Genomic DNA, 15,066 nt, shown 5'->3' on the forward strand with positions numbered 1-15,066 from the left:
TAAGTTAAAACGCCATAGAAAAGAGGCAGGTCTTAGGCTGGCGCCGAAAAGACAGCAGCGTCGGCGCCATACGCACCTCAACGGGGACACTATTCCAGAGTTCGGGGGCCACCACTGAGAAGGCCCTAGTTCTTGTCACCACCCTCCGAGCCTCTCTATGAGTCGGGACTCGGAGGAGGGCCTTCGATGTAGAGCGCAGTGTCCGGGCAGGTTCATATCGGGAGAGGCGTTACATCAGGTATTGTGGTCCCGCGCCGTATAGGGCTTTATAGGTTAAAACCAACACTTTGAATCTGGCCCGGAAGCATATTGGCAGCCAATGTAAGCGAGCCAGAACAGGTGTTATGTGTTCCGACCGCTTGGTCCTCGTTATTAATCTGGCCGCCGCATTTTGGACAAGCTGTAGCTTCTGAACTGTCTTCAAAGGCAGCCCAACGTAGAGCGCATTGCAGTAGTCTAATCGTGAGGTTACCAGAGCATGTACAACTGATTTAAGGTCCCCTCTGCTCAGGTAGGGATGTAGCTGGGCTACCAACCGAAGTTGGTAGAATGTGTTCCAAGCCACCGAGGCCACTTGAGCCTCAAGTGACAGGGAAGGATCTAAGAAAACTCCCAGACTACGAACCCGCTCCTTTAATTGACAGAGGGGGGGGGGAAACATAGTTTGGTCTATCTTCACAGGCAGTAGTTTGGGAACAATAGCAGTTGACGCCATACTTCCCAGTATGTGAATTCTCTTTTACCACTATTGGGCAAGAAACAAACCATCATGCAAACAACAAGGTGCATCATCAGTGGGTTGAGCAGACCACATGGAACTACTGTTGTTGCTTCTATGGATGTAAGGGAATAACGTCAGAGGTAAATGAAATGCAAATAGAAAAAGAAAAGACAGTGCTGATTTCCTAAATGCAATACCATACCAACCACAACAATATTCCTATGAGTAAGACAGAAAACTCAGCATCCCACAACTAGTCAGAGTTCCTAACTAAAACTAAAAAAATCCTGTCAGCCAGTCAGCCAAGGTCACAGAAATCCCCATGCAGCACAACTAGACTCAGGGGCTGCAGTTAGTGCAGAATGCTGTGGCACGATTGCTGACATGATGTGAGATCCTATCAGTACATAATATCTCTTCTCTGAAATCTGCACTTGTTGCTGAATTGCTACCAGGCCAAGTTCAAGGTGTGATTTTCATGTTACAGGTTCCACATAGTACTTGTGCTGCTCTTGTAAGAAATTGATCCTTTAGTGTAGCAGTACCTACACTTTGAAACTCCCTGCCTATTTCCATTAGGCAGGAGCCTTCAGTGCACTCAGTTTGGCACCTGCTAAAAACATCTTTGTTTAGGTTAGCCTACCCAGGCATGTAGAAGCTATTATTATTTTTCTGTTTTTAACTCAGTGTTGGTTTTATTATTTTGAATGTTTTAATATACCTGTCTTTAACTGTTTTTGCCAACAATTCTATTGTTTTAATTCATTCTGTAAACTGCTTTGCGTTTTTTTTTTTACAATAAAGTGGTATATAAATGTTGTAAATAAAATATATTGTGACCCTTGGGTCTCTTTCCTCTTTTATGCTGAGTCAGGCTATTTGGTACCATCTAGTTCAGTACTGCTGATATGGGTTAGCATTGGCTCTCCAGGATTCCAGGCAATAGTCTCTTCCAGAGATTGAATTTTGGACCTTTACATGCACAGCATGTGCCCTACCAGTAAGCTACAGCCCTGTTTTAAAAAGTTTCTTTTAAAATTGTACCTTTCATTTCACTAATGAATGCACAGCATACCAGGGCAGATCCACATAATACATTTAAAGCACATGAATCCCACCACAGAATCCTGGGAATTGTTTGTTAAGGGTGGTGGGAAGTATAACTTTAAGGAGGAAGCTACAGTTCCCAGGATTCTTTGGGGGAAGTCATGAGCTTTATATGTGGGTTGGGTGTGCTTTAAATGTATTATGTGGATCTGCATTACTTAATAAACTTTGCCTACATATAGATGATTGTAATTAAATTGTAAAATGGAAATAAGATAAAAAGTTTACTGGGTGACAATGGGCTTGCACTATCTCTTAGCCTAATCTGCCCTTCAGGGTGAAAACAGCAGAGTGGGACCACCCCAAAGTGCAATCCTCATGCATGTTTACTCAGAAGCAAGTCTCAGTGTATTCAATGGGGCTTACTCAGACAGGGAAGCATGCACAGGACTGCAATTCAGTGATAGGAAGTTCATTCACCCAATCCAAAATTCAGAGTCATGCCACATTAAGCTGTTTTGCAAGTGTTTTGTACTTGTTTTATGGTTATTGGATTGTAAATGGCTTTATTTCTTATTGACAGCAGCCTTGGTTTCCAACCCTACCTCACAGGGTTGTTGGAAAGACTTCATACACACACACTGGAGATGTAAAAATGCATACGCCCCATATAATAATTTATTGTCAAAACCAGTTGGTCATTGCAGAACATTTTTTTTAAAAAAAATAAGTGTTAGTTTCCTGCCAAATAAAAGCAGTGACACCTAAGTAATTTTTAAAAAAGGATCAGGGGGAGAGAAAGATTTACAATACAATCCTTTTCTATGTTCACTCAAAAGTGCCATTGATTTTCAGCACAATCCTAACCACATCTACTCAAAAGTAAGTCCTACTGAATTAAATGGGCTTACCTCCAAGGTATGTGGAATTAGCATTGCAGCTTTACTTCCAGAAAAGCTTCATATTGGGAAGGTTTTCAAAACAGATTATGAACAAGACAAATAAACTGCCCTCTTCCAGTAAAATTTAAACTTGTTTGACTCATTAATTAGAAAAGAATAACACTGCAGCATGTACACTTTTTAAAACTTCTGTTCAAATATTATTTGAAAGATTAAATGTATAATGTGCCATTTTTGCAAGTAATTAAAAAAACCTTGCATGTACACTTTTATGCCTACCAAGATCCTGTTGTCATCATCTGTTGTAGTGCAATCCTATGCATGTTTACTCAGAAGCAAGTCCCAATCCTGTACAGAGAAAGTGCTCTTTATGCTGCTGAAAGCTATATATTTACTGAATTCCTCATGTGAGACAAGCAGGAAAAGGAAACTGTGAGTTTAGCTATTGCCAACAAATCTTGTCAATGACAACCCTGACTTCACTTATTGGCTAAAAATCTGAAAGGACAGGGATTAGAGCAGCTGGTAGTAACAGAAGTTGCGGGGAGGGCCTGACATTTTGGTTTATATCTTTTGAACCAGACCACCTAGAAACTTTTTTTTAAAAGGAAAGCTAAGAGTCCGGAGATTAAGGTGAGTCACCTGGAGACCCGGAGAGGACCCCCAAAAACAGGAGTCTCTGGGTGAAAACTGGACACCTGGCAACCCTATTTATAGAACTATAGCAGTAGTTTGGCCAGGAGGGCCTTTCATCAAATCCACCCATTTAGAAACCTTCTTCATTCCCTATTATATAATAAGAACCTAGCAAACGTGGTTCATGCCCTCTTCAGTTGGGGGCTCTGTAGCAAGCTGTCTTTGATGACTCTCTGGACACCTTCTGCTGATGTGGAATGTGGCAGCCAGCCTCTTGATAGGGATGGGTCATCAGAAGAATATTGTGCAAGTCTGCAGCTGATTTAATCACAGCTAAAGGTGACTGGGACTCAGCCTTAACGTTTTATATTGTTTTTGCTTTAATTATATATTTGTCTTCATTTCTTCTTTTTACAAACGTTTGTATAAGTATTTTCATTATTACAAAATTATACTAAAAATACTTGTGGCCAAGGGTTGAAATAATACACAGACACAGCAAGCTGGGTTGAACAAATGGTCTGCCTTCAAGTCAGTTCCGACTTACAGCGATCCTATGAATAGGGTTTTCATGGTAAGCGGTATTCAGAGGTGGGGGGCACTTTATTAAACTTTAAACAAATCCCTTAAAAAAACCTGCAGAGGGGAAACCTAGGTGCAGGAACTGTCTATAAGCAAGCCATTCTGCTTACCCCTGACCCCTGTCACACCCTGTAGGTGAGCAGGGGGGCCTTCCCACATCACTGCCCCCCAGGGCTCTACAACTCTGGGTGGATGAGGTAAGTTGGCCCCAAAAGCAGCCCATATACTGCCCCTGGGCCATAAAGCCCTGACTGGCAGGCCTCCACCAATCACCTCCAAAGGTGCCTAAGGGGGCCACCTAGCTGTCCTTACATACTTCCATCCTGAACCTAGCTACCACAGAAGAGGGACAAATCTCTATTTAGTCCCCTTTCACCCCACTGCCAAGGACCATGTCTTGCAGACACCTCTGCAGGTCAGCCTGAAATATGTCATTCCCTGCATCTGTCAGATGAACTCCATCAGCCCTGTAAAGTTTAGCCCGAGAGTGCTGTGTGTCGGTGTGATTTAAAACCAACCCCCCATGTGCCAGAAGAACCAACTGAAGCTGCTGGTTGGCCCTCTTGACCCTATTGATACTAAAGCTCAACACTAGGATTTTATTTATTTATTTAAACATTTATACCCCCAATTTTTTTCATTCATTTAGGAATTTCTATCCTGCCGTTTACCAAATGGCCGCAGAGCAGTTTACAAATTAAAAAATTCATGATGGCTGTGTTTGCTGTGGAGACAGTATACTTCTGAAAACCATTTACTTCAAGTCACAAGTGGAGAGAATGCTGTTGCACTCAGTTCCAGCTTGCAGTCCTCCCAAAGGCTTCTAGTTGGCCACTGTGAGGACAAAATGCTAGACTAGATGGCCCTTTGGCCTGATCCAGCTTGGCTTTTCTTATGTCATAAATAAATAATTTGTAACATCAAAACAATTAAAACAGCAAACTAAAATGATAACAATGTAAGCAAACCGGCAGCAGTTCTATTGTACTATATTTTTATTGATTTATTGATTTATTTACTACATTATTTACTACCACAGCCGAAGCTCTCTGGGCGGTTTACAACATAAAAAATCAATATAAATTCTACATAATAAAAAACAATAGTTCACATTTTAAGTAAACATAACTAAACAATAAATCTCTAAACAATATACATAACATGAGAACAAAATGAATCATATACAAAACAAAAAGAAAGAATATAACAATTATAAAATCATATCTAAAAATGTCCATGAATGTTACACTAAAAGCATATATATCTATTCTTGGCATCACCTCTTTTATGGAATACTATATATTCCATATTGCACTACATCTCCACCAAAGATCTGGTGGAAGGGTTTTTTAAAATAAATTCCAGGTGGCTTACACCTCCCCCTGCCAATAAAACAGACATTAAGGCTGCAATTCTTAGGGGAGGAAGGGTCTGAAGGCAGTTCAGTTGCCTTATCCTACTTCCTGCTGGGTTTGAAACTGACAGGGCAGAACTGAGGGTAGAGGACCATGCTGCATCTCTCAGCCCATTTCCTGGTGTAAAAAAAAATTAAAACCTTTTTGTCCTTTCCCCTCCTATTGAAAATGGATACCTTCAAATCGCCTTTGGCATCCTCCATTTTTGGCCCTGTTCCATCAGAGTACCAGAATTGGTTGGCCAAGGTACTAAAGGATCTATCAGTGAGAGGGAAAGGGAGGATATGACATCGGATTTCCCTCTCTGACATTGGAGTTATGGCCCCAACATCAGAGAGGGAGTTTCATTCTATCCTACAGCCCTGGTACACCCTTGGTTTATAAGTTTTTGGACCAATAATTGTGTAGACAACATACAACCATTTGCTTTGTTTTTGTTTGTTGTAAATTTGTTGATTCATTTGTTAGAACAGTTTAAAATCAATGGTCTTTGTATACTGTTTTGTCTTGATATTTTTATAATTACATCTTATTGGGTGTATTTTTCACGGCATATATGAATTGTTCAGGCTTTATTTCTTCTAGGTTTTTTGAATTCAGTTTTAGTAATTTTGGGAACACTAGAAAGAAGCAAAGTAAGAAGAATATCAACATACAAAAAATGTAATTCTCCATCTCTGGAGATGCAGTCCTGTTGGCTGGTGTTGCCACCACTCACCATATGTTCAGAGGCACATATTACCAAATTCTTCCAAGCTACACAGCAAGTGGATTGGACTGTGAAAAACCAACCCAAATTGTTTGCATTTTTACAACTTTGTAGGGCAGTACAATATATCAGAGGGGAGATCAGGTCTCCTGCTCCCCTGGTGCATTCACTATAGCTGCCCAATTCCCCTGCTTTTTAAAGTTTGATAGAAATATCTGTTGGCTATAGGTATGTTCTTAAATTGCAAGGGGTTTTTGCCTATTAGTGGAATTTCCTGTTTTTTAATCCGGTAGATAAGACATGGGATCCTGTGCAAGTTTGCTGAGAATGGATTGATCATGCTTATTAAGTTCAGTGAGATTTATTCCCCTAAAATCATGCTTAGGAAGGCTGAAACTGACCATAGGGGAGGAAGATAAGGGGGAAGGAGAGCTGGAGTGTGGAGAGGAGGAGGAGGGGGAAGGAGGGGAAAGGCTTGAAGGGAGGGCTGTCCCAGGCCACATCCTCACCAGGGATTTATTCCACTTTCTTCCCCCAAAGAATCCTCAAAGAAACCTGGGAAGTGTAGTTTGTGAAGCGTGCTGAGAGTTGCTTAGGAGGCCATTATTCCCCTCACAGAGCTCCAATACCCAGAATTCTTTGGGAAGAGGGACTGACTGTTAAATCACTCTGGCCATTCTCTGTCAGGAGAACAGGAGTTTCCTGATTAGCCAAGCCAAACAGCCATTATTTTGGCTTTTAGAACACTGACAGTTGGCTCTTACTGAGCATGCCTGCACTTATCATTAACTCCAATGTTAATTTTCTTAAATTAATTAAAAATCAGTCATGCATTTTTTTTACTTTTAAACTGCAGAAGATGAAGGTCAGAGTATGGGGCAAGGTCAGTTATAGGATTACAGGTACTATGTGAACATGGCTGATTTTAAATTAATTTCAACAAGTTATGAGAACAGTGACAGAAAGCAGTCCAACAGGGCTCTGGATTTTTTTACTCTTGTTTTGGTCTTTAAACTGACAATTCTCTCTGAGTGTTTTGTGTAGCACCATGAAGAGGGTTGTTAAGCAAGCATTTCTGAGTTCAGAAATATAGTTTTTGTAAGATATTGTTTTGAAATAAGCTTATGGGAAGCCACAGAATGCTGCTGTCTCATGGCTGTATAATATATTTTAAAACTCCATAAAATAAGTTCCAAGTTACTATGAAAACAGTTCAAATTACTACCATCAAGTTCATATATAAAAACCAAGATAAAACAACTAAAAGCTCAGTGAAATAAAAAGGTCTTAGCCACTCTCCTGAAGGTGAGAGGGGACCAACCAAATCTCTCTAGGGTGGGAGTTCCACAATTTCAGGGCCACCTGTTTTGCATCCTCGGCCAATCGTCCTTCTGAAAGTTGTAAAATGCATAGCAGAGCATCCAGTGTTGAGAGTAGTGACATACTGGATTGTATAGGAGGAAGCAGTCCTTCAAGTGCCCTGGTCTCAAGGCATTTTGGAATTTACAGATAAGAATAAAAACTTTGAATTATGCCCAGAAGTGAACTAGAAGGCAGTGGAGAGTAAACAAAACTGGTCTAATATGATCAGCAAACCAGGCTCCAGAAATCTATCTGGCTGTTACATTTTGCACCAGCTGAAGTTTCCAAGTGGTTTTCAGAGACAGCCCATCATAGCGCACATTGCAGTAATTCAATATAAATTTGATTATGATATGTGACAGTGGTGAGACCTGTTTTATTCAGGAAGATGTGCAGCTGTCACACCAGCCAAAGCTCTGCCAAAGAACTCCTAGCCACAGCTACCACCTGAGCATTCCAGGAGCATTCTGGATCCAGAAGTACACCCAAGGTGCGGACTTGATCTTTCAAGCAGAGCACAACCTCATTCAGAACAGAACCACTTCCAGCACCTCTGTCTTGTCTGCATTAAGTCTCAGTTTATTATTCCACATCTAACCCAATGTCGTGTTCAGACACCAGTTCAAAACTTGTGTTGCTTCCTCTACATCAGATGAAAAGGAAAGACTAAATTGAGTATCATCTGCATACTGATGATACCCAACCCCAAATCCCCAGTTAACCTTTCCCAGCAGTTTCATGTAGATGTTAAATTGCATGGAGGACAGGATAGAATATTGATGGACCCCATAGTCAACAGCTAAGATGTCAAGCTGGAAACCACCAACACCACTTGTGGGGTCTGCCAGATAGGACAAGAGCCACAGCAAAGTAGTGCTTCCAGCTCCTGTCCCAGAAGAATACTATGATCAGTGGTACTGAAAGCTGCTCAGAGGGCATGTAAAGTAATAATAAAGGAGAGCATCTTCTGGATATGTGCAGACTGCCTAATTAAGAGTTACAACTTTCAGCATAAAATACTAGGGACAGAAGTTATTGTGTGCTGTGTGTGTTGTGGCAAACCAAAGTTTGCATAAATGGTGTTGATCATGCACCATCATATGAAGGCTTGAGAAATGTGCACAAACTGACACAGTGAGCAGAGGATTTTACAGATTACTCTTGTTAACATACATAGTTTCTAATAGATGGAGAATATGGACAAGTGGAGAATATGAACAAGTGAATAATCTAAATTGTGTACATCAATCAATGAATGTCAGTATTCTCCACTTGGGGACTATTACCCAGAATCTTGATGTGGAAACTATGCATATCAACTGGTCAACATGCAAAACATTTCTGATGTCCCAACGTGTGTGTGTATAGGTCCTTGCTATTAATGACATCAGAAATAGCAGGAGCAATAAAACTCTTGAGTCTGAAGTATTTATCCGATTTGTGTATACAATTGTTTCAGAGCCCTCACTTGGAGTTATCGAAGGGGTCAGTGCTGGTTTATTCCTAATAATTATGCTGATGGCTGTCACTGCATTGTTCGTCTGCAGACGAAAAGTAAAGTAAGTAGAAATTCATGTTTCTTTCCAGTGCCAAAAGGAAATGTATAGATTTATATAGATGGAAATTTATATATTATGAGATATAAATTTCAGTTTATGACAGAGAGATGCTCTGAATGTGAGAACTACCATTTTATAGTTACAGCTATTCCACAGTAGGGCCTAAGCTCTCTCTATACTCAAATCTTGAATGACAAATAGATAGATTTGCTATAATTTTATTTGGAAGCATAACTGGGATTGCAGCCTTAATGCTAATACTGTGCTTTGAAGATGAGGTGCATCATTGTGCAAAGCAAAAGTGCATTGCAGCAACATAGAGATCTGTGACGTTGCAGTGACCCAGTCTTGAATTGTTCTTTATAACAGGCATGACTTGCTTTTGACAGCAGAAGGTACCTCTGCTGGCAGGCCAAACAATGTTTCCCCTTACTAGTGCACCAGATGTAACACTCATCAACTTCTTGTATTGCAGTAGCAGCCACAAAAGACCAACAGCAAGGATGAGCATTCGCAGGGACAGACCACTGTCAGTGCACTTGAACTTGGGACAAAAGGGGTAAGGTCACAGTGCTTGCCCTGGCATCATAGGACAATGCATTCTTTCTAATCACCATCTGACCCTTTCTTTCTTTTTCTTTCCAAACAACTTGAAGGAGCCGGAAAACGTCCAGGTAAGAGCTAATGCTAAGTCATCCTTTCTGCTGAATTGTGTAAAACTGGCTCCTTGCTTCTTACTCTGTTAACATATGGCTCTCCCTCCCCTCCATGTTTTAGCCCAATAAAAGTCAATCAGTTTGAGATGCACTTCACCAAACTTCAAGCAGATTCTAACTACCTCCTGTCCAAGGAATATGAGGTAAGGACCAAAACAGAGTGAAAAGAGGTTTCCCCTCGGAATGGGCTACTTGAGTACATGTGTTGCAATTCATCATACATGTAGTCAAGATCACTCATAGAAAGGGGACTGGATCAGTGGTGGCTGGTGTGCACAGGGAGAGGAAACTGCATTGTTTGGGAATCAAGATGGGGAAGGGACATCCCATATATAGCAGGAGGTATCAAAAGGAGTTAGCTGTGTAATTGGGTTAGGCAGGAAAAATTGGGCAGCTATAGTAAATGCACCAGGGGAGCAGGAGACCTGACCTCCTCTCTGAGATATTGAACTGCCCTACAAATTTGTCAGAATGCAAACACAATTTGGGTTGGTCTTTCACAGTCCAATCCACTTGCTGTGTAACTTAGAAGAATTTGGTAACATGTGCTTCTGAGTATATGGTGAGTGGTGGCAACGCCTGCAGTCAGCCCAAATAACAGAAACAAGACATGTGCTGTGCTGATCTTCTTTTATACCAGGGAGGAAGCAACAATATTAAAACAGTTGATATCGTTCAGATAGTCACTTTAAATATGTTTGATTTACTTTGCAATTTTAGTGAAGTTTCCTAGAGTAAAGCATTCTCTTTTGCTTCTGTTTCTGTGAATATGTTGCTATGGTTTATTTCTATGCCACCATTTGGCCAAAAGGCCCTCAAGGCAGCTCACAAAAAATAAACACAAATACAAAATACACATCAGAAAAGAACACCGTGTACAAAAATTTAAATGACAAAATATTAACATTGTTAAAAAAGCATTGTGCATGAGAAAGAGAAATCAGTATTGCGTGCGCTACAGCAACACTTTGCAACACTAAAGAAAAGCTCCAAAAACAATTGTGGAATAATGGCACTGATTGTTCTGCAGATTAGTTTCCAATGGACATGAGGAGTGTCTCAGTTTGCACAAGATAAAACCATGGGAGGTGAAATTTTTTCTACCAAAATTCTAGGTGTGCTCTATGTTTGTTTTTCCAGCAGCTAGAGTCATTGCTTAAGTAGCAACGTATTGTAATCCATCTGATTTTACATCAAACTGCAGTTTCAGATTCAACTATTAATGCACCCCAAATAGAAACAGAACATAACCTCCAGTTTGAAACAAAAAAGGCTATCTTTACCATCATATGACATCGGCCAATAAAATGGCGTTGAAATTAATAAAAATAAATTTGACACAAATTTCTAGGATGAATAATGACAGAAATATAATTTTCTAGGTTAGATTCTCTGTAGAAACAGTAGTAACCCAGAAAGGAACGAAAGTAAGAACACCAACAAACATACAAAAATGTCATTCTCCATCTTTGGAGATGGCAGGTGTTGCTGCCACTCACCATATGCTCAGAGGCACGTTACCAAATTCTTCCAAGCTACACAGCAAGTGTATTGGACTGTGAAAGACCAACCCAAATTGTGTTTGCGTTTTGACAACTTTGTAGGGCAGTACAATATCTCAGAGAGGAGGTCAGGTCTCCTGCTCACTTGGTGCATTCGCTATAGCTGCCCAATTTCCCTGCTTTTTAAAGTTTGATAGAAATATCTGTGGGCTACAGGTACATTCTTAAACTGCAAGGTTTTTTGCCTATTAGTGAATTTCAATCACATACTTATCTCTTCCCATTCCTTAGTCTTAGATAGCTGATGTGCTTTGAGACCATATATTAATATAATTTAACTATTTTCATCTCCCATTTTCCTTCTTTTGGACTTTGCAGGATCTAAAGGATGTGGGTCGAAACCAATCGTGTGACATAGCACTTTTGCCAGAGAACCGAGGGAAAAATCGATATAACAATATATTGCCTTGTAAGTTTAATGTTGGACACAAGCCTTTTCATCATTCTGTATCTTTTCAGCAAATATAACAGAGGCAGAAAACATGATATAACCTTCACCCCATCCCAATACTTTTCTGTAGTAAGAAAGCACTACTCCCATCAAAGGGTCTTATCCTTTGATATTAATACTGTAGACCCACCAATGAGATAATTTCCTCACACCCAAAGTGCAGTGACTAATTATGTTCATCCTGGTTATGAAAGGCTTCAGCTGTTAAAGCAATTATGCCGAATTGTCACTGTTGATTGTAGGCAGATGTAGCAATAAATAGCAACCTTTGCATGCATGGTTGATTTTATGTGATCAACTCCAGAAGATAAACAGCAGAGTTACTTCTTTAGGAGTTGCTCAAAAATCAGAAATCAAGCCTATTCTAGTATGTTCATTAATCACTCACGCAAACCACGTTACTGATTTGGTAGGCAGTAGACTCTTTATCCATAAGAATAAATTTAAAGTCTACTGAAATGGTAACACTGCTTAGATGACTTTAGAACAAGTAAAACTATGATGCATTTTCAAAGAGTGCATATGTTTTTTCATCTACAAACTCCTAAGAACTCTACTCCAACATGGAGAGAAGAGAATAACTGTCAATAAAAAAGGATCTCAGTAGTACATTCATGTTTTGGGGACATTGCTGGGGCAGCAAGGACTCCAAGTCAGATAATCAAGATAAGATGATCTACCTACATCATGTTGCTGACAAAGATGGCTACCTTACCTTTCATGACATCTTTTTGAAGGGTCAGTTTAAATCATCGGAGAGAGGATGGTTATCCCAGAAGCTTGTCAAGCAACAATTTCCTTTTTAGTATAACTTCATGTGTGAAGATTTTTCCTTTCAGCTGTTAATAAAGGTAGTATTGAGTGTGGGTTGAAGGTATCCAGTGATACATTTAGGAACAAATATTTGGAGATAAAAATCTAGGCTGCAGGGTTGTAATAGAATTTGGCCCTGTGAAGCCCCCACCTCAGTTTGAGAGCACTTCAGTGATTAATGGGCCCTGCCATAGTAGGGATTGGTTTTCTGGGAGCAGAAAAATTAGGGCCCCTCCAGACCTCCTTTTCATTATGTATGCCCATGTGTGCTCATGATGGTATCAAGGCGATTATATTCTGCTTTCAATACTGTCCATGCCTGCAAAAAATTCAGGGTGGACATTGCTTCATTTCCAATCAGTGCATAACTCATCACTTCCTTCTGAAATCCTGTAACCTTCCATACCACTGGGGATAGGATCTGTTGGCCAGTGCTGGTTCAAAAGCATTCCGTCAACCTCAGAGGCTGGTATCAGTTTGAGTTCGTTCTTTGACCACAAGCTGCTGCTTTTACTGATCCTTTTTTCCCCTCAGAAAGAAATTGATATTTTTAAAGGGAAAGTTGATAAATTAAAGGAAATATCAATAAAAGTATTGACGTTAATATCAATATTTTAGACACCAGTATTTTTTTAAAAAATTAAACAGTTTCTGAAAATAACTGTGGAAATTCCAATTTGCAACAATAGTGAATAAGTGAATTAATGGAAAATTCAGTACCAAATCCAAATTAGTTTAGCTACTGTAAACTGCCCAGAGAGCGGTATATAAATACAATAAATAAATAAATAAATAAATAAATAGAGCAGAATTCTAGCATCTCCCTACATATCACAAATGTCCCTGATTTCTTTTCTTTCCCCCCACTTTTGTTGCATTATAGTGCAAGAATGCCCCTCCAGATGACAATAATGTGGTAACATTGGGGAAAGCATTGCAGAACAACTAATAAAATGGACTGATGTGGACAGTCCAGTATAAATCCACCACTAATTCACTATTTTTGAATCAATGACATGATGCCAAAACACATGAAGGAGCCCCAGATCATCACATAGATTTGTTTCACATCAGCAGGTGTCTTGTCCCAGAAATTGAGTCTTTGAGAAAATACCTCAGAACAGAACATCTAATTTTAATCAACATGGTCACCTCTACCTACCCATCTCACCCAGGAATAGAGGTTTTGTGGGAAATCCTGGTGGGGCAAGCTCATTGTATGAACTTGCAAATGTTAGATTACTTGCTTGCTAATGGTAATAAGAAGATAACAAAGAATGCAACCATTTTTTCTACTCTGTCCCCAGAAACCCCAATAGCAGGGCACATCTACAGTATATGCTGACTACTCCTCCATTTTTCTTCCTTGATCCTGGAGACATGGAAAAATCAGCTCATCATCATGGCCTGGCTTAGCAGCATATTTCTCCCCTCCTTGCCCGTCTTGTACCTTCTGCATGCCTAAAATAGAGTCTCAGGACATTCAAAAATCTGGAACCTGAAAGCAGCTCCAAAGCCATCCAGTGTAACCCCTGGGTTCCTTTGGGAGGAAGGATGGGATATACATTCATTATTATTATTATTATTATTATTATTATTATTATTATTATTATTATTATTATTATTATTATTATTATTATTATTATTATTATAATAACCAAGCACTACCTTAAAATGCCTACTGGAACAAGAAAGTCTTAGTCATGCATCTGAAGTTCAGCAAGGAAGGTGGCTATCGAATCTCATTGGGGGGGGGAGTTCTATAGGCTTGGGCCCACAACACTGAATGCAGTTTATAATAGTTATGAGCTGGGCATCTGAGCCATGGGGAACCACCAACACTCCCCCAAAGATTTCAGTGATTGGTCCAGGATGTAAGGAATCAGGTGGTCCTTAAGATATCCTGGACCCAAGTGATGAAGAAATGAGTAGAGGTGAATGTGCACTGGAAGAAATTAAATTGTAGATGCTCATAGTTCTTTCAGAACACATCACAGTATAGCACAGAACAACTATTCTTTCTGATGAGGGCTTATTCATACTGTGATTTTACAGATTTGGGGTTTAGAGATCTGTCACTGGAGTTTATAAATATCAGTTGTGTTTGTTCACTGAAGCTGCAAGCCAAATGGCACTCCAGTCTAGCCTGTGTTAATCCTTCACGGGGAATCACAAATGTGCTATAAACGCAGGAAGGGAGACTGGTGCACAATAATAAATAAATATGCTACTGTCCTTTTAATAGTTTCATGCCACCATCATATGTTGCAAGCTCTGACTTGCTCTCACCCTCATTTAAAGCTCTTATAATGGGGCAACTCCTCTGCAGTGTTGGAAGTGCTGAAAGTAAAAACAAAGAGAAACAGACTTTTCCATCTTTCCAATGTTACTGAGTTTTATCATTTTTGTTATTTGGCAGAACTTCATCCACTAATGATTCATGAGCTTTTGTGGGATGAAAATTTTGTAAATTGTATGTGTGTGTTTTTTAAACATAATAATATTCATGATTCTTTTCATATTTGGAGTCATCAGCATGATTTGTCTTCCAGCGAATAAATTCCACCACCTTCCAATTCCTAATTTGCCTA

General features: G+C 39.8%; 1 protein-coding gene across 4 annotated transcripts in view; it reads left to right on the forward strand.

Moving 5' to 3' along the window:
• The window catches only part of PTPRB (protein tyrosine phosphatase receptor type B), a 107,950-nt gene that overhangs the window by 78,835 nt on the left and 14,049 nt on the right, over positions 1-15,066 (forward strand). For 3 of the 4 annotated variants that reach the window (XM_061639745.1, XM_061639743.1, XM_061639746.1), the window contains 5 exons: positions 8,834-8,933; positions 9,409-9,492; positions 9,590-9,607; positions 9,711-9,792; positions 11,530-11,620. In XM_061639745.1, coding sequence (XP_061495729.1) covers positions 8,834-8,933; positions 9,409-9,492; positions 9,590-9,607; positions 9,711-9,792; positions 11,530-11,620 — 375 coding nt within the window. The remainder of the gene's footprint in view (positions 1-8,833; positions 8,934-9,408; positions 9,493-9,589; positions 9,608-9,710; positions 9,793-11,529; positions 11,621-15,066) is intronic. The other variant, XM_061639744.1, reaches the window with a different exon arrangement.

Source organism: Rhineura floridana, chromosome 8 (assembly GCF_030035675.1).
Source record: "Rhineura floridana isolate rRhiFlo1 chromosome 8, rRhiFlo1.hap2, whole genome shotgun sequence".
NCBI classification, from domain to species: Eukaryota; Metazoa; Chordata; class Lepidosauria; order Squamata; family Rhineuridae; genus Rhineura; species Rhineura floridana.